Source organism: Daphnia pulex, chromosome 4, assembly GCF_021134715.1.
Source record: "Daphnia pulex isolate KAP4 chromosome 4, ASM2113471v1".
Lineage (NCBI taxonomy): Eukaryota > Metazoa > Arthropoda > Branchiopoda > Diplostraca > Daphniidae > Daphnia > Daphnia pulex.
The window spans coordinates 2,821,939-2,841,742 of record NC_060020.1 but is presented as its reverse complement, the minus strand read 5'-3'; the positions used below and the strand labels follow the sequence as shown (position 1 = coordinate 2,841,742).

General features: G+C 41.4%; 1 protein-coding gene and 3 long non-coding RNA genes across 14 annotated transcripts; 2 read left to right on the top strand and 2 right to left on the bottom strand.

Annotated features, from left to right (window-relative positions):
• The first annotated feature begins 208 nt into the window (after positions 1–208).
• On the top strand, positions 209–1,518 carry LOC124192304. The gene is made up of 3 exons (XR_006873679.1): positions 209–1,020; positions 1,125–1,245; positions 1,307–1,518. It is a non-coding gene; the product is annotated as an uncharacterized LOC124192304 (long non-coding RNA).
• A 231-nt stretch (positions 1,519–1,749) lies between these two features.
• Positions 1,750–2,834, top strand: LOC124192302. The gene is made up of 2 exons (XR_006873678.1): positions 1,750–2,330; positions 2,392–2,834. It is a non-coding gene; the product is annotated as an uncharacterized LOC124192302 (long non-coding RNA).
• Positions 2,835–3,376: 542 nt separating this feature from the next.
• LOC124192262 lies at positions 3,377–5,457 on the bottom strand. Of its 7 annotated transcripts, none has more exons than XR_006873629.1 (7): positions 5,341–5,457; positions 5,137–5,244; positions 4,965–5,063; positions 4,758–4,898; positions 4,134–4,698; positions 3,939–4,073; positions 3,377–3,680 (listed from the first exon to the last, which is right to left on the bottom strand). It is a non-coding gene; the product is annotated as an uncharacterized LOC124192262 (long non-coding RNA). The 7 variants fall into 7 exon arrangements; XR_006873630.1 differs by having other exon boundaries at positions 4,762–4,898; XR_006873626.1 differs by having other exon boundaries at positions 4,965–5,060; positions 5,341–5,456.
• A 331-nt stretch (positions 5,458–5,788) lies between these two features.
• LOC124192919 (inositol-trisphosphate 3-kinase homolog) lies at positions 5,789–18,873 on the bottom strand. 5 transcript variants are annotated; one of them, XM_046586497.1, is made up of 8 exons: positions 18,528–18,873; positions 9,976–10,260; positions 8,223–8,454; positions 7,766–7,896; positions 7,484–7,618; positions 7,186–7,362; positions 6,855–7,028; positions 5,789–6,711 (listed from the first exon to the last, which is right to left on the bottom strand). In XM_046586497.1, the coding sequence occupies exons 1-8, from the start codon at positions 18,606–18,608 to the stop codon at positions 6,646–6,648; spliced, it is 1,281 nt and encodes a 426-aa protein (XP_046442453.1). In that variant the 5' UTR covers positions 18,609–18,873; the 3' UTR covers positions 5,789–6,645. The 5 variants fall into 5 exon arrangements, with proteins under 5 accessions (XP_046442453.1, XP_046442454.1, XP_046442456.1 ...); XM_046586498.1 differs by having other exon boundaries at positions 9,976–10,262; positions 18,533–18,859; XM_046586500.1 differs by lacking the exon at positions 18,528–18,873 and adding an exon at positions 17,189–17,469.
• Between the last annotated feature and the right edge of the window lie 931 nt (positions 18,874–19,804).

Below are 19,804 nucleotides of genomic sequence, written 5' to 3'. Positions count from 1 at the left end.
TTTGTTATGCTTCATATTGTTACACATATTTAAAGATGATTAACGGAAACCGTTCTGAAACAACAGCGATATGGGGTTAACCTGAAAAGAGGATGGACCGATGGAGTACTTATATAATTTCAAACAAGATTGTAGGGACAGCAAGAAAAAAGTCAAAATTAACGGGCATCTAAGTGTCTCAACCTATCGCTAGATGCCACTGACGAAAACTTGTTTTGATTTATGCTGAAAAGGAGCTGAGATCTGCTGGTAAGTACAACACATATAAAACATAAAACTAACGAATGAGCTTTGTTTTCAATGCAGTTCTCAAGATTTCAAGCTAGGTTTATTAAGTAAATTGCAGTAAAAAGTACATTAAATTGGCTAGTTCTAGTTTGGGGAGTTTCCCAAGAACTTGATTGTTTATTAAGTGGTACCACCTAGATTTCTTAAGCTGGAGTCCCAAGTTCAATTCCTGGCGCAGGTTGTTGTAGAAGTTGTAGACTACATCAGACATTGGTGTGTTGTGACATGTAGTAAGTAGGGAAAAATATTACAAATTTTAAGCTTGTGTTTGGATGTATTTGTTTTGGAAACTCTAGATCTTTCTGAAGGGGCGTCATTGGTGTCTTATTTGATGGGAACTCCATTGTTAAAAGAACTATTGGTCTATCACCTAATTACTATCCTATATTCTATTTTAAAGCTTTAAGCTGGTTTAAGTGAACATTCAGGTTACAGTCTGAAGTCTGTCTAGTTCTTCCGATGTTGCTCATGGGACTGAGTACAAGGATTGTTCCAGTGTTAACATTTTTGCAACTTTTGAGAACTTATTGAGCGAGAAAGGAGGTTTCTAACAAGGCTCAACTGTGTGCACAGCATGAAATGAATATGGATTCATCATGTGTTTGAAACTTAGATAAGGTTGCAATGGTGGAATATTTTTATAAAAGCCGACTGTCCTTCAAATGGTTCGAAATAGAAGATTTATTCATTCACCGAAGAAACGAGTCAAATGACTAAAATGTCAATTCCTAGGTATAAAGTGTCAAAGTCAGTTTTAACAAAAACTCACTAAAACTTTAAGCCAAAAACTTTTAAGCCATAACCATTTAGTATTCATTTTTACATTGATTGTGTAGACCCATTCAAATCCCCAGCAACGTTAACCTGCAGAAGGAAAGGGCAGTTTACATGTCCTTCACACTCGAAGGTCACGGGGATCATAACTTAAAACGTGTCATGCAGTGGTGTAGAGGTTGGGTAAGAACGGGATGTGTTACGTATAACCATTTGGTATTCATTTTGATATTTGTTTTTGTAGACCCATCCCCGGCAACGTCTACCTGTAGAAGGAAAGGTTAGTTTGCATGTCCTTGACGCTCGAAGGTCAGGGAGATCATTACATAAAAGGTAAAACTTGTCATATATGCAGTGGGCTAGAGGTTGGGTGAGAACGGGACGTGTTGCAATCATTATCAAGCAGGTAAAATAACCGCAAGGCTTTAGAGGTAAGGGTGAGAAAAAAAATCGTATAAAAGGAGAGAGAAAAGGCGAAGGAAAGTCAGTCGAGTGAGCATCTCCGACACGGCAACAACTGCAGCGCACTCACCATCTGCCTTCTTCACCGTATTGCCAGTTCGCAACCATGGGTAAATAAACTGTCTTTACTTGGAATTTTTCTAGTTAAGCAAATTATTTTCTGATTGTTTAAATGCAAGTTTTTATTGAATATTTATGTGTGAATTTGTTTACTGTGTAATTAACTAAGGCGTCGTATGCTGTTGGATGTTGTATCGACCACTGGTGTTCTGATGTGTCCGGGGAATGGCGGATGCCAAATCGCAACGCTGCCGCCTTACTACGCAACAACCGTTTACTACACCACCAAGGCTCCAGAGTATTACACCACAATTGATGATGCCCCGAGTTGCTACACCGAATCCCGAAGTATAACTCTGCCCCGAGTTACATCACCAGAGAGGCGGAGTACTACACCGAGGTTCCCAAGTACTACATTACTGAGGCACCGGAATACTACACGTCTATGTATGCTGCCCCTGCCTACTACACCGAGGCCTACAAGACCGAAGCGCTCAAGTACTACACTACAACCTACGCTGCCCCGAGCCACCACACTGACGCCCCGAAGTATTACTCTGTCCCGAGTTACTACACCATCTAGGCGACGGAATACTACATGACTACGCATGCTGCCTGGAGTTACTGCACCACCAAGGCGACAGTACTACATGATGACGTATGCTGCCTGGAGTTACTACACCACCAAGGCGATGGAGCACTACATGATTACGTATTCTGCCCATCCTACTACACCGAGGTTCTAAGTATTACTCTGTTGTCATCTACTTACTGCACGTATTTTCCTAAGTACTATTCTGTTTTCAGTTACTACACCGAGGCTCCCGCTTTCTCCACCAAAACGGCCGAATACTACACCGAAGTGGCAAACTTTTTCTCTACCCCGATCTACACAACGCAGTCCCGACTTGCTACGCAGAAGCTGCTATTTCGTTCTACGTTAAACACTACACTGATGCTCGAGTCTACTTCACCACGACCTACGCTACACCTAGCTACAACACCGCAGCTCTCAGTACACCAAAGAAGCCGCGTATTACTCAATCACGTACGCTGCCTGTTATACTACATCGAGGATTTTAAGTATTACCCTGCTCCAAACTACTACCATCTGATGTTCATATGTATTACACCAGCAATTCTCCTGACTTTGTCACCACTTTAATGTTGCTCCTACCTATACAACGAAGTTCTGAAGTATATCACTGAATGTGTTGAAATATTGCTGAAATACAAGATTGATCGATAAATCACGTGTGTCTCTATTTTCTCCTTAAGTACCTTTCCTCCTGCTGATAATTTCGTGATGTGAGAAAATATTACTGAGTCCCATGTAAACTCTAAACAATTGATCTTGCAAAACAACAATAAAAATTCAAACTTACTATGTTTACATTTAAATATTTTAATAATTTAAAAATTCAAAGTCCAACAATTTTTATTGAAAAATCCAAAGTTCTCCTTCCATTATTTCTGCTAAGTCCAGACTTTTGTTTTTGAAAAAAAATTTAAAAAAATTCCCCCTACACGAAGTTTTTAAATAATTATCGCGAAAGATTTCATCAGAATATTTTATTGCTTTCAAAAATTTATTTTTTAATATTTACATACATTTATTTTTCCTATGGCCCCCAGGGGGGGGGGCCTGTCGCTTTCTCTACCGCGATAATAACATGATGCAAGTTATGTGCAAGTTATTATTTGTTTGGCGCAGAAAGCTTCTTTAATCTAGCAGTTCTCGACTGTGTCAAACCTGATATTGATCAGGTTGCCTCAGTCGTATACTGCATGATTGAATGAAAACTCAAAAGACGACAGATCAAACTATTTGAACACACAAAATACTAGCAGTCAAACAACAACACAAAATACTGGCAGGCAAACAACAACACAAAAATTTTCAAGTCAGGAACCCAGATGGAACAGCTCAGCTACAACAGCACAGCAATTTCAGGATAACACCATCACAGCTACTTCTGGATTACACTGCAACCGCATGCTGAACACAATGGTTCAATCCGTCTTCGTACTCTTCTTCCTTTCACCATTTGGCAGCAACAAGGAAACCCACAGCGTTAAAGAAGTATTTGTTATACCTATTTGAGAAAAGAAAATTATTTTCGAGACGCAACTGTGTACACATGCATACTTATTATAACAAAAGAATACAAAGAGTAACAGAAAACCATGCAGTCCAACAGAATAACTTTGATATCTAAAATCCTACGAAGGCAAGGTATTCAAAATTTCTATAGTAGCGTAGCAAATTGGTCTACTCTATAGTCATGTTAAATCTGTTAAAGTCAATGTTAAATCTGTGGTACTTTTGCAAGACATTTGATCAAAATAATTACTTTTTTCTGTTGCATGAGATGATACGCCTAAGAACATACAGCGAGACACACGAGGCACGCCATTTCGGCAATGTACAGGCACTTCCAAGTCTGAGTTGAATGACTTGGCAAAGTGGTTTCCACATGCTAAATCACCTGTAAATTTTCACATCAACATTTTACATTCAATAACAGTAGGAAATTAACAATAAATACCTTTCAATTTTCATCGTGAGAAACGTCACAACCGACAACCAATTTCTGCTACGTCTTGGAACAAAATGGCCGAAATGCGTCCCTGAAGACACTGGCGGTACCTGGTGGACATTCCAGCCAACTTTTGACAGCCACCTATTGACAGCCATTAGATTCCTGTTCAAATGACTCAACGGCGCAACGGCTGGATTGCTTGCTTCCAGACAGAACGCAGCAGCTCAGCTTGAATTGGACATGTCTTTCGGCTTTCACTGGCTGGCTCGAAATGAATCAAATGTGCATGAACACCAGATTACTCCAGCAGCTTTCCCTATGACACAAATACACACAGTTTTTAGTTAGCTCTTCAGACTTTTAACTTGTTCAACATAAAAATCTATAATATTAACAGAAAGTGTTGGGGGTCAACGCAAAAAATTAAACTTAAAATTTTCTGAAGAAAAGAATCATTTTCCTGCCTGTGGCTGTAAGGCAACAGCACCAGTTATCTGTGTTAGAGAACGTACAGTGAGTTGAGTTCCACTAGGCAACTAACTTTGGCATCAAACAGTTAGTCATGTTGAATCTAAAAATATGTCAATAAATATTCCAACATTTATCCAATAAACTAAAGTTAATGGTTACCTACTGCTCGCGTGTTTAACATTCAGAAAAATACAACACATGTTGGTATGTGCCCTGCATTTGTTCACATTCTTCTCTTAAGCTGCTGCAATAAACCTGAAGATTACCCTTGGCCTAGATGATATATTTTTCGTAGCTTCCCTATGACAGAAAATACAATCTATGACATCAGATAACAGCAGTTTAAAACTGAAAGAAGAATAATACTTGTACGCCAATGCATTATTTAAAAGCATGTTCAGAAAAACAAACATGTCCACACTGGGGTAGTGACGAGTAGTGACCTACCAAGATCAATAGAAACTGCTGATAATTAGACAAATATTTACTAAATCTGAGTTTAAAAAAAAATAGTTACAAAGTTATTATTGGTTTTTACCTGTATGAACTGGATAATGAATTCAGCAGAACGACGATTTTTAATAAAAGAGTTGGTGGTAGGATTGGTAGGCTACTTGTATGCTACTATTTCCTTTCCCGTTCCTTGCTACATGTTAGATTGAGGAATTTGAAAGATGATCCAGCACAGATACGGAATAAATCACATCACAAACAAGTTGCACAAAAATAAACTTGAATTTACCCATGAATTAGTCGGTAGATTTCGTAGAAAAAATTAAGAAACATTTTGACAAACAGCCCAATCAGCCATAACATGAAAAACGACGAGACACCATCTATTGGAGGTATGGCGACCGTAACTCCAAAGACAGAAGAACTCTACCGACAATAGAACCCAAATATTTTTATTTATTTTTAAAAAATAGTTTTTAAAAATTTCGTTGTATGCGACAGTAGAACTCCAAAGACATAAGAACTCCTTTTTTAAATATTATTAAAAATACCCGACAATAGAACTCCAGTGCCCGACAGTAGAACTCCACTACGCGACAATAGAACTCCAATAATTTTTTTAATTATTTTCATGTTCTATTGTCGCCTGTCGGGTACTTTTTCTGATGACGCAAGTCGTGTAGCACAAATAAAGAATTCAATTGATTACACTACATAAACATAATAGCATTCAAACATTTTCTGAAATTTCTTTTTTATTTGTCAACGTCGTCAATCCAATTCCACTCATGACACTAAAGCCGCGCGCAAAACAAAAAAAAAACACAAACTAAAAAAGGGAAAAAAAAGGAATGGCCACGTCTCTCGGATGGACACCATTCGTGAGGTGGGAGAAATACAACACGAAAATGTGGAACACAAAATATTCCACTGTAATAGAAATAGATATTCCAACATATTTTTTTTGTTTTCGTAGTAGTTATTTGGACTATGATTGTTGGATATTGAATTTTTTTTTCTTTGTTAGTAATTTTTTTGTTGGTTTTGTTTCGATTCTTTTCGTTTTTTTTTTCTTCTGTTCTTTCTTTCTTTTTTTGGTCCTTGGCGATAAACTTGAGGTGTGTTACGGCGAGAAAAGGACGTCTCGAGGCACAAGCGATATACAAGAGAGAGATAAGAGGAAACAAAACACACACGCAATGGTAGGAGACACGTAAAAAAATACAGGTCGTGGGGGATATTTAAGGTGATTCCAAAAACCTCTAGGCCAAAAAAAAAAATAATAACACGCAGGGAGAATCAAAAACTTCCAAATTTGGATCCTAAATTTTTCAAGCACTCACTCATGCACGCGCGCAATCATTGGCAATCATCAAGACATGATCCATTCAAACGCAATTTACATAACCGTTAAAAGAGCTTGTACGGAACAAATCAGGGGGGCGGGGGGAGCAGAATCAAACAAAACTAATAATTAAAAAAAAAGGAATACAAAAATGGGAAAATAGAGAAAAATAATGGAGAGAGAATTTCGTTGCAAAATAACTTGTTGTCTTTCATTCCATCCAAATTGGTAAATTTCTTCAAATCGAATTTATCGTTTCAATTGCGTCTCTTTTGCATTGGCATCACAATAAAGGGCCTCGATTGGCTCGATATCCTGCACGTGACCAAAAATTGAACGAGTTAGTTACACACAAATTGCCAATAACAATAATAATAAGGCAAGGCAAAAAACAAAATCATTTGCATATTCTATAACAGCTGCTACTTGTGGGTGGCATGTTCCCTTTTTTTTATTACCCGAATGAGGTTATCGATACCCGTGAGCCAGCCCTCTTCGTGATTGCCCTGTTGCCAGGGCTGACGGTGAGTGACGGTCAGACCATCGGGCAGCGAAAGAGTTTTGGCGAAATCGATCACCCAGGCACCAACGTGTTGGCTGTCGTAAATGATCAGAATACTGCTGCCGACAACCTATAAATGGCACCGCCATTGCCACACAAGCGTTTTCGGAGAGGAGGAGGAGGAGAAAAAAATAAAGAAAGAAAGAGAGAATGTTTTAGAGTTATGGTCGGCCAGAGATTTTTTTGGCCATGTTGGAACAACACGGCATATTTGGCACAGCATTTACCTCATGCGTTTGGAAATAAGACGATTCCTGAAACTTTTGTCTGATATGCTTCAGCCGAGTGATAAGCTCCTTTTTGACACTAGGACGACCCCGGCCGACAAACACTTCTAGCATCGACTGGACGGCTTCACGGGTCTGCACCGTTTTCAAATCGTTGACGGGCGGCTTTCCTTGGAACTGCAATTGGGCAACAAAAGAAAAAAACAAAATTTCCCATTACCAATCGGCTCGAATTAGCCAATGCCACCATAAGATACTCTCATGATGTCGCAATGGAACCTAATCAAATGAGACTTACTTTAATGGCTTCGATGCGAAATCCAAGACTGCAAGAAGAACTCTGCTGTTCGCGGAACGTCATGTAGCGCAACTTGGTGACGGCTTGCAATTCATTTTCCTCTTTGGTCGGCGCACTGGGGTCGACTTTCACCATCTGAATTAGAAAAGAAAGAAAACAAAAATAGTTACATGTCAGACGGGAACCGATGGGTTCGGTATTTGATAAGAATTCATTCGATTCAAGTGAATATGGTTCAGTAGCTTTCAGGTATTATCCAATGGAATGCGCGTGTGGGTGTACCTTTTGATAGAGATCCGATCGAGCTGTTGTGTTGGTCACTTCCGATTCGAGAAATGTCCGCGTTCCCATTTTGATGTCGATGACGTTGGGATCGGTGAAGCCGTGCAACAAGTCTTGCATTTCAATGAAGCCTGCACCAGACAGACAACAACAAAAAGAAAAAGAGAAAAAATTCTACGTTATTCACTTTCGGAATCATGTCGTTAGCGAAGGAATTTCAACTGCCCACCAACATCGTCGGTCTTTTTGTGTGTTTTTCCTCAAATTATTTTATCCCCTTTTACGTTTCTTGTTAGAAAGAAGGAAAAAACTCGACCGTTACTTTGTGGAATGTGTGGAAACTTGACATTATTAATTGCTCTGCCGTTCCGGCCGGATGCCCCCTGCAGAGGCAGGGCCGATAAGGTACAAGGAGACGAAAGAGAATGAGAAAAAAGACTGCGAAAAAAAAAATTACTTTCGCCTTGGTAGCTGACGTCGCGGTAATACTTGGGAACGATATCGCTGGCAGAGTCCTTCATGAGCGCCTCATAAACAACCTGTTCGTTGTTGTCGGCCCCTTGCTTCTTCCACAGGGTGCCCAGGCCGGCCGGAGCAAACGAACCGGGGTGGCCGGACAGCTGAACCCACGACGAGCGCCGGTTCTTCAACAGGACGTCGGTGGCCGGCGCCGACAGATCCAGCGCATTCTAAATCATTCAAACAAAATTTCAAAAAAATTAACAATAAAAAACTGTGCCTTTTTCGTCTTCAGCTGGTTTCTTCCAACCTTCAGATTCAATCATAATCGTTAAAATCTCTAAAGAAATACTTATCCGATTTTCAATTAACCTCAAAAAAGAGAACCAGAACGAGACCATGAGAAGAAATAATAAAAAAAACAACAAAAAACAAATAAAAATTTGAAAAAGAAGAAAAGAAATGGGACAAATATAATTCTGGGCGCGGTAACAAGGCTCGTCAAAATGACACACTAACACATAGCGCACGTACGTATAGACTCGCGTATACACCGCAAATTGAAATGAAAACCGCAGACCCGAGAAGAAGAAGAAGGCAAAAAAAAAGTAGGGGCTGGTCCAATATAAAACTATATACAAATCGTTTCAATCCCAGTCGAGAGGAAGAACGGGAAAAAAAAAGAAAGAAAAGAATGCAGAAGGAAAATGAACGTTAACCGCAAACCGAAACACTTGTGATTCTCGTTCTATTTCTTTCATTTTCTTTTGTTTTGTTCTTTTTCCTTTCTTTTTTTTTGTGTGTGATTCTCAATTCAATTTGAAAAATGCTTCCCCTTGGATTTTCTATCTTCCTTTCTTTTGGGGTTTTTACTATAAAACCTTCAGTTTTTTTATTTTTCACCAAAGTACAATGCGGAAACGCGGAAACGCATTTTCGCCACGGTCCGGCGACGTCTTCACTCGGGATTCCACTGAGAATTGTCATTTTATCGTGGATTGTACTGTACCGGCATCGCTAGAGTGTGCAGCAGAACGTCCGGCGTCCATCCATGGCAAGCCCCTTGGTTATTCTTGTCGTAATACGAATGATGAACAAAGGATATAATCCGCCCGGGGGTGACGCAACCAACTATTACGAGATGAACCCAACAAACGACCAGCACTGCCGCTAGGGGTGAGTCCTAAATGGCCACTCGCTCATCAAGAAGAGTGGACATTGTTTGATAAGGGCCGGTTACACCAATGACGTCACCAAAGTGGATACTCATAATGACGACCACGGCAAATGCTGGACATTAATGGGACCGGGATTTCTCTCATATCGCAGAAATTATATCGTCCAAAATCATAAAAATCGGTCGGCAACTGATTAAACTGGTCGACCGATCCCACAGGATAATTTTAGAAGGCGGGAAAAAAAACGACTCTTTATCCGGCCCCCAGTTGTAAGTTGACGACCAAGTACAGTGGCAACGGGATGACGCTAATGTACGCATGCCGCCGGTCGTTTACGTAAAGAGGAAAAGTCACAAGTGAAATGGAATGGTCAGTCAGTTGTCCAGGAAATGAGCCTATCAGTTAGAAGTGGAAATTTTGATCCCTCCAATGACGTCAATGAAACTTAACCAGTCGGACCCGGACCCCCCAAAAAGATTACAAGATTGACGTGGCCGTCGCTATTACAAACATTCTAACCAAAATAAGAAAAGCAAAGAGAGAGAGAGAAAAATAAATAAAAGAGTTAATTACGAAAGCGAGAAGTTGCAACATTGTCATGTCGCCGTGGTAACAGGTGGGACGTCCGGAAGCGGCTGGATTGTCGATGCCGTTGCTCTCCGCTTTGCTGTGTGTCGTCGATGTTGAGGTCGTCGTTGCGCTGGCTGCGATGCCGCCAGATGATGATTTGAATCCGTTCCTACTCGGCCGCCATTTCCTGAGGCTGACTATGCTGTGCTTGCTGGCGGTGCCTCCTGCGACTCGCTGCTTGATGTTCTGCTGGATACTCGTCGTCGATCCGTTCGCATCGCGGACCGTCTACATCCGCAAACGACAACAAAGAAACAAAAAAATATTAAACAAAATCAAATACATTCTTTTTGGTTTGAAACGTTATCGATTTCGTCTTATCAAGTGCTCACATGTTGACAGTGGATTGTCGGGTGGGTGTGATAACCCCCACCCATCCCTGACATAGTTTCTATTTACAAGTGCCATATGTGCATAAGCGGATGTACGCTACGCGCCCTCACATTTGCGTACGTCACCAAACAGCCGGAATGAAAAAACAAAAAATAAAAAAATAGGAGCAACAGTCATTTTGGATAGAAAGGGAAAAGTGTGTTTTCCACACATGTTCGGGGACAACGACACTTCCACCCGCCGTCCGCTGACTGCCTTCCGTCGCCACCCTGTCGGGTTTTTTTTTCTCCTCACACAATTCACGATTTCGACGAGAATAGTCTTTCAAAATCTGTTTGGCTCGTCATTCTTTCTTTTGTTTGTTGTGTGTAACCGTAAAACAAAATTGGGTGGGACCAATGTGAGACGGCGACGCTGCCGTCGGTGGGGAAACCTGGCTGCGCAGTAAACGACGCCCAACGTGATCACGTTTGTTTGTGTTTTTTTTTTGCGACGCATATTTCCACCTACCGGTCAGATGTTGTGTCGCAGCTAGGGTCAAAAATCTTTCAACCGTCAATGAAACGTGTCGAAAGTGTTGCCACAGCGATCCAGTTCTCGTGCACCGGGCACGTAGCCCAGCCTATAGCCAAGAGCCGGGGCCAACAACTTCCATATTCGATATCTGGTGACTGGCTAATCTCGATTCATCACGAGACCTGATTCCGTCGATCCAAATTACAACCGTGTCGAGCGGATATTTGGGTGTCAAAATGGAAGCAGCATATCGCGTTGGCAGACCGTTCCCGTGACAGTCGAAACCCAAAAATTTACAAAATGGAATTTGTTTCTCTCATTTCATCAGTGACTTTGGAAATGGATAAGAAAGAAAAAAACAAATAAAAATGATAATTAAAAAAAAAATCAAAAGAAATTCTAAAACCGCCTGTGTACTTTTCCAGCGGTTGACGATATTAACGATCAATATTTTTACAAAAAGTCTAAGAGGAGGCCCTATCCGTTGGTCTCGCTATCTCATCTAATGAAGGTTACACAGTATTACCACACGACCCGTCTCCCGACGGCGAGAAACAAGTGGACCATCCAAAACGACATGGTGCGGATAGAGGGTCCGATATCTCGACGGGTTATCAGCAGCAGTTGTAAGAGTATTATTGTTGTAATGCCCACTTTTACTTTTTTTTTTTTTACAATCCATATGGTTCACATTCAAGTCTCGAAAAAAGGGAAATAAGCAATACGATTCCCGGCGTTATTTAACTTTGAATGACTGCAAATAAATGACGTTAACGGCAAAAAAAAGCCAAATTATCAACGTCGTTATCTGCAGCATATACGTTGGCGGTGATGAAATGGGAAGCTATACTATAAAAAATGTTTACGATGAACCAAAAAATGCCAAAAAAAGAAAGAAGGGTACCAAATAAATAAAAAGGGTCGAAAAAAAATATGTTTGAATGAATGTCTACGTCTACGTGACCCGAACAAAATGGCAGACGTGTTGGCCTGCTTGGTCAAGACATCGTTCAGCAAAAAAAAGAGAAAAATAATAATAATAACGGCAACAAGATGAAAAAGGAGAACGAATAAGAAAATAGAAAACAGAAGATAGACGGAATTGTTCGGTAGACAGGGCCCGAAGCAGGGCAAGGACGATCAGAGAGAGACATTAATTTTGATTGTCCTTAATAACATCATTTAAAAGAAACAAACGTATAAGAGAGAGAGAGAGAGAAGCTAGAAAAAACAAAAATAAATAGTAATCATCCTCTTCCCAATTTATTTTTTTAAATAACTCATCTTCCATTTTTGGAGCACGCGAGAACGTGGTAAAGACAAAAGAGCGTCGGCTAAATAGTGCGACATTCAGTTGGCATCGTGCCAATCATCAACCTCCTTTTTTTGCGAGAAAAGACTAAAGAAATAAGGTTTTTTTTACATTTTTCGAAAATGGAGACGCACAGACACGACAAGAAGAAGACGACGACGCCCTCGGTCTCCGAAAACATGGCGACTCAGGGCCAACAGACAAAAGACCACAAGAGATAAGGTTTTTTTCCTCTCTCTCTCTCTTTTTCGTCTAGCAACGAGTATCGCTCCTTCAGAGCTTTCCCTCCCACTATAAAGAATGATGGGCTCGGGTCTAGGGATGGATGAAGGAAAAAAAAAGAAGAAACCAAAAATCAAGCGGCGAAGTTTGAGTGCGACCCTGTGAGGCAGCAGCCCATTCATTCGCCATGGAATTGGAAATAACCAGTTAGAGGATCGCCCATATTCCAACACATAAGAGAGAACAAGAGATGGCATCTGATAAAAGGCAAATAAAACAAAAAAGACGCTGAGAAAGAGAGAGGATAACGACAAGAAAAAACAACAAGTTTCTGAACAATAGAGGACAGATAGGGCTGCGAGATGTCCCAGGATTAGTTCCAGGGTCCTGGGAAAAGAGAAGAATCAAACACTCCATTCATTCACTCATCCAACAGGCGAGTTGTTGACGTTGTTGCCCTTTCTCTTCCTCATTCGTTCATTCATTCGCATCCGATCACCACCAAACCGATCATCATCATCATCATCTGAACGTGAATGAGCTACGCAGGAAAGAAAGAAAAAAACACAACCGCCCACCCGTTGTTGCCGCCGCGCAAACCTTTCGGCTCTGCGGCAGGTGCATAACTCATTGACGAGATGCAAATAGAGAAAAAAAAGAAGAAGAAGATTCTACGCAGCGTAGTGTAGACGATGCAATTTGCCTTCACATCCGCCAGTTTGTATTGAATGAAAACGTCGTTATACAACAAACTCCCAAAAAAAGAGTTGCGGTTGTTACTTTTTTCTTTTCCCCTTTTTTATTTTTGGCTCGCCAGACAGTCGATCAAAGAATTTGCATTGCAAAACAAGGCCCGCCACTTTTTGCGTTACCCCCTGCTGTCAATTTTTCTTGGAGCCGGTCGCACTTTATAAAACATTCAAACAATAAAAAAGGAAAAAAAAAGAATTTCGCGAAAAAAAAAACTGTGTCGAATCGCATTTCTGCATTGAGGAGGAGGAGGAGAATAGAAACGAAGACGCCCCGAAAAACGTCACGCCAAGCTTATCAAAGATAATAATCAAAGGGCTTTTCAGTCCTCCCTAAAGTCCCTCACAGTTCTTTCTTGTCACTTGCAAAGAGCTTTGGTTTCATACTTTTGAATGGTGTCAAAAGAAGTGGCCACAGTGCCTGTGTATGGTCGGATTTTTATGGCACTGTATAGTATAAAGAGATAAAAAGATAAGAAGAAGAAGAAGAAGAAGAAGAAGGACAAACTGTTATCTAACAGATTGAGTAAGATCAATTGATTGTCATTGACTGTCACGGACACCCAACAAAAACTTGTCCTCGATCTTTTCTAGCTCTCAGATTAAATTTACTTGTACACATTTTCTTCTCTTTACATTTTGAGAAATTCAATCGGCTCTTATCTGTTGCGATTGATATTTTTTTTTTCTCTAAGGGAATTGAATTTTGGGTTTTCTTTTCGCTTTTTACCTGCTGCTGGTGGATGGCCAGAGTAGGTCGAGTGCAATCCATGATAAGTCGCTGGTACTGTTCAGCGGCTTTTCTCACCAGCTGCATCCTTGGGAACCGTTGCTCGACCTCCATTCGCGGCAAAGACAAAAACTTTTTTAATTTGTTGCTGTTGTTCAAAATGGATCGTCTTCCAAGTGGCGAAAGACGCGCAAAATTCTAGACGATGACGGACCGATGCGTCTCGAGACGGGACAGAGAATGAGCCAAACTATTTCGTAGTGGGGGGCGCCCAATTTCACCTTCAATTCAAAACTCGTTTCTTGGCAATGAGTCGCTTCTTCAGTTCAAGGGGGGGAATGATTGCTCTCACGAATAGCAACCAACGGAAGTTCGTAGGGGTAAGAAATGACGCATTCAAATGTTGACACACCACACAAAACACTCACAGAACAACACACGCGGGCGCACTGGCTCAATTTCAACTGTTTACGCTCTTAATCACTGGATCCGGATGTGTCCACGTCGGAATTGCTTCACAGGACAAGTCAAAGGAGGGGGAGGAACTGTAGGGGGAAATATTTGCTGACGAAACTTTTGTTGCGTGAACAAACCCAAGAAACCCACAAGATTACGGTCAATGAAATCGAACGTTAATTGTTTTTACAAAACAAGAGTAAAAGAGGAGAGGATAAGAAAAGAACTCGCGAAGCCAACACACTTGTGAATGATGAAAAAAGAACCAAACAAACAAAAAACAACTCAAAATAATAAATCAAATGGAATGGATAAACGAAGCGGAATGAAAGAAAAATCGTGTGCGCTCGGGTCGGGAGCTGACGAACCAATGGTGGACTGAAACGAGCAGAGCTTTGGTTAGGGGGCTTTCATGGGGCTGCACGGGTCGGTTCACATATACACTAGCACCGCCACCGCTGCTGCTGTTGCTGCTGTTGCTGCTGCTACTACTACTACTACTAACCGCCTCTTTCCTTTTTTTTCTCTCTCTCGACATTTTGACTTTATTTACATTTTTTTTTTTTTTTTTACTTCTTTACATTGAAATTATAAGCCTGGGGTATCGGCCCAAAACCAGTTAGAATTTTATTTTTGATTATCATTATTTCTCTTGTCGGTACGCTCTTGTGTTGTTTAAACCGAAAGTTTGGTTCCAGCTGACGCTAACTGAATTAGTTCTTACATTCCACATGTGGTCATTTTCCATCTCCTTTAGGAACTATTTGGTCATTTTTCTCTTTCTCTCTCTTCATCATCATTTTGGTTTCAATTCTACGGTTATATTTTTATGCGGAGAAAGTGGCTTTCGTTATCGTAGCTGTCCTGAACCATATCGATCCTGACGCAAACGCGGTTTGAGGTCGTTTAATCACACAGAGAAAACACCAGGGTGTTATCACTGGGACTCTGTAACAGCAAATACAATCACCCCCCCAAACCGAATGACGTCTTTGTACTCTCGGCGTAGTAAAAAAATGAAGAACAAAAGGGAGATTAAGAGAAAAAAGTCGGGATAAAATTTGTCCTTTCAATATTTAAAAAATGGCGCTGAAAACAGTTTGATGGCAGCCTTTAATTATGTAATGAAGCATCAAAAAGATTACTCCGAATTTTTACTGTGAGGTGGGAACAACTCGTCTAGGTTACAGTCGAACCAGAACCTTTTTTTTAAGGGTGGACCGGTTTTGTGGACCAACTGGATTACAATTGACGTCAATGATTTCTGTTTAGCCTTATTTTTATTTTATTTTTTATTATTCTCTCGTTCTCTTCTCCTTTTAAAACTTTTTTTTTATCAGAAAGCTCCAACAAGTGGGAGCTCTCTCTCTACCCCCCTCTCACTCTGTGTGCTTTTGCTGACGTCAATCGGCAACCGACCGCGAGCACCAGTCGTCCGCCCAGAGCTACAAATAAAAGAAAAACAAGTAAAAAGAGAGGCGACGAGACTGCGCGAACGAACGTGAAGGAATTTCTTCAAAATTCAAGTTGAACTGTCTAACGTATGAAACACACGCTAAAAAGGAAGCCACCAAATTACGTTGATATGATAAACATTTCCTACGAAATATGCGCTTCGAAAATAGTCGTCAGCTGCTGTTGTTTGCAACGGGATCGAGCGTTAATTGGAAAACATTTTCGAATATTGAAAAAGTCGTCCATAATTTGTATAGCCCTGGAATCTTTATAAAAGGCAAAACAAAATGTGATAGTTTGGGACAGTCAACAGGTTTCTTTCTGCGCTTGTTTTTCTTTTGTGTTTGGCTCTCATTTGGTGCAAACCCAACAGCTCGCGGGAATCCGTTCCAGGAAGCCGCAACAAGCGACGCAAAACTCCGTGGCCGAACCCGGCGCACTCTTTACATGGGTATTGGATTCGTGCATAGCGATACCGATTAGAATTACGTAAACAAAAAAAGAGGGCGGCGGAGAAAAAGAAGAATGAAAACTTGACTGCTGTCGTCACCGAAAAGACAATACTCGAAAGAGAGAGGAGAATAATTGTTGGAAAGAGTTTCAGAATGTTTGTTTCCATAGTCGAAATATCCGAAATGGAAGAAAACGAGACGACAAAGAAGAAGAAGAAAGAGAACACGAACACGAAAGAGGCGGCGTGAGAAGAGAAAAGAAGGCAGCCAGCCCCGTTACCAAGGCGACCGTCACGTGACTACTGACGTCAATGCTGACCTCCAAAAAAGAAACGGTCGCAACTAAAAAATGAAATAAAAATTTAGGAGAGACAGGCAGGGGATAAGCTACATACGAAAAACACACGCACACATAAGATTGTGAGACCGCGTGAGCGCCCCCCCCCTCTCTCTTAAATCGGTTATCCGCTCCTCCATTTCTATTTTTAATTTTTGCGATCGATTTACGAGGGGATTTTCTGCTCTCATTTCAGCCGACTTTAATATTTTATTAAGACTTTTTTTTTTGTTTTTAATGTTTCACCTTCAAACAATTCTTCGCAGGTATCACGCCCGATTTCTTCAGTTACGGCGGCCGAAATAACTTTTGAGCGGTCCCCGTGAATACGTTTGGCCCCATTAACCGGATATGGCTGCTTTTGATTACGTTTCGGTGGGTCGGTGTGTGTCTTAACTGCTAAACTACTACTACGACTCCAATCACAAACACATGAGGGGGAGATCAGAGCAGCCTGGGCTTATCCACATCTCTCTCATTTCTCAGCGCGATCGTACGAGAAATAAAAGTTTGGTTAGTACACGTGCACTTATCACGCGGTACTTACCAACGGATGTCACGAACTAAATGATAAAAAAGAAACAGGGCCCAAACCTGGGGCATGATGCTAGGATCAAGTGGGCGCGAAGAGGACGTCGGCGACGGACGAGGTAGCCAACACAAACAACACGATCGCATCATGTTTTCCAATCGACAAATCGATTAATTCGGTTAAGGGCAACGAAAGTCAGTCAGTATTTTGAAAAAAATCAATGCGACGAGGAAAATCTGTACGGCGTTCAACGCCCAAAAGGGAAGGCACCGCGCGCACGTACCACCGAATAAAACTAATGACACCGTACAGGTGTACGCACTACTCGGATCAATCAAGCCGAACTGAACTTTTTATTAGGTTTGGCATCATCTTTTTTTCTTCTTTGTCGAGTTGGGTCCCCCCAGTCTAGGTTGAACAATCCTTGCTGACACAATAACACCTGCTTTAATTGTCTGTTTGGGAAGTGCGACGTACACGGAGGCTGCACGTTTGCTTACGTCGGCGTTTGCCACCTGAACATACCCCCCAATCTCTCTCTCTCTCTGTCCAAGTAATCCTGAAGGGAGGACTGGGGGGAGTGAGGAGATTATTCGGCTACTAGAAATGTGTTGAATCAGCTGCGAACGTGAACATAAGCTCTCTACAAATCTATACAGGGACAGAGTGAACCCCCCAGGTTGATCACGCTGACATTTATGTTCGTCCACTCACAGAGAAAGGGAAAAATAAGGAAAAAGAGCCGATAGTCCCGCCTGTCGTTTACATCCACAACAAAAGAACTACCCACAAAGTTATGACAGCAGTGATGATGATGATGATGATGACGGGAGGAAAGTATCACGGTAAATAATGTACCTTTGGCTCTATTATCTTCTTCCTACCTTTTCAATTCTCGCTGAAAACAAAAATAAACGTGCGGTTCTTTTCTCTGTTGTTGTTATAGCGAGTTTGGTCAGTTTTTTTAGAATCATCGAATGGTCGAGGGTGGTGTATCGAGTTTCCAAACAGATGGCCGTCATGGTATTTGAACAACTGGTGGTTACGACTTAATCAGGCTTGTTTTAGAAACAGATTTTCCATAGGGGTGTAGTAGTACTACTACGGTAGACACGCATGCCCCATACTAAACCGCACACATATAAAACTCTGACGAAGACAAACAAGGACAGGCGAGTTACATCAATCGTTCGAGTACAAAAAAACGAACGACTGACTGTCGTTTTTTGTTTGTTTTTCCCCACAATTCGCAGACTGTAAAATCACACACACCACGTCAAAACATGGCGAGTTCACCACTTTCGCGATTGGGGGGGCGAGACACATGTCCAGCCATTCTCATCCAATCAAAAAATGTACACAATTGTAAAAAACCAGATACAAACAAATGTAGTTTCTTACCTGCTGCTGCTGCTGTTGAATGGGTTCAATGCATGGCGAAGAGTAGGCGAACGGTGGGAATGAAGTAGCCGTAACACCCATGCAACAATTTGTACTGTAACCTCGACGAATTTCAGACGTAGTACAGTTGGCTGGCTCCAAACGAAGGAATGGTAATCGAACTCGGCAAATCGTTGAGGGGAATTGACGGGCTCAACAAACCAATTGACACGAGTCAACGACTTATTGAGTCCACACAACGTCAATGATTGTTGATATGACGCTCTGTCCTACTCTTGCCTCTTCTCACGTCTTGTGGGCCTCCTCTCACAACAACTGACACAATCTGACAGCGACGACAGCGCCACCAGTGGCCGTTTTGATAACCACGTGCTGGTCACCGCCTCAACTTCCCGAGAGGCAATATTCGAAGTTACACATTCCTCGGATTTCCATATCAAGGCACTTCATGGCCATATCGCCTATCTGCCAGTTGAGTGTGCATTCAGTGGGGAATCGATTGCCAAATGGACGTGGTTATAAAGATCGCCCAGCAACGTCTTAAATGTCAAATGAAAAAAAAAATGGCGAGTCAGTGATCGATGGAGCCAGTGTAGCAACAAGAAAAACTGCTCCCGATGGTGTGCAGCCTCCCCCTTATTCTATTGCCGATCTAATATCGTCTGAACGTCATCGAGCACATCTGGACGACCCCACTCGAATGATTCATGTTTTTTTTTTTCAGGGGATCGTCCGATTTCTTAGCTTTGACTTTCTAATTCGTCTAGCACGTACACTTGCACTCAACTACTGACGGTCACGTTCGTTTTCACTTTTATTTTTTCTCTCCATCCGTCGTTCCTTATTCTTCGTCGAGTGTGTCTAAGGACACTCGCTGTATAGCACAAACCAGTCGGTCTCACCTTAAAGGCGAAACACGAACCCATTACTCGCTTATGAATAGTCGCGAAAAAAACTCTTTCACGGTGCGCTGAACGGCTAGCTAAAAGGGCCAACGCTTCTGTATAATTCATTTGGTAACACACGGCGGGCAGCGGCGTCGCCATGTCGCAAACTATCAAAGTCGTGACTTGTCACATAATTTGTTTCTCTGTTGTTTTTCACGCTAGCCGAGTACGGTATTTTGTTTTCTTCCAATTCTTTTTTAAAAATATGACGACCGAAACCAATTAAAATGAAAAAAACCACAAAAATGTTTTGGCAGTAATAAGTTGATTAGTCGAAAGGATTGCACGAGTCGGTTTGGATGTCTTTTTTTTTTCTCCCGTAATTTCCTT

Excerpts from the sequence above, each read along its gene's own strand:
- LOC124192919 (XM_046586495.1), bottom strand. The coding sequence starts at position 14,008 with ATGGAGGTCGAGCAACGGTTCCCAAGGATGCAGCTGGTGAGAAAAGCC. Across the intron at positions 7,363-7,483 it reads TTCGCATCGAAGCCATTAAA|TTCCAAGGAAAGCCGCCCGT; the intron begins GTAAGTCTCATT and ends GCCCAATTGCAG. Across the intron at positions 6,712-6,854 it reads GTATCGATAACCTCATTCGG|GATATCGAGCCAATCGAGGC; the intron begins GTAATAAAAAAA and ends GGTCACGTGCAG.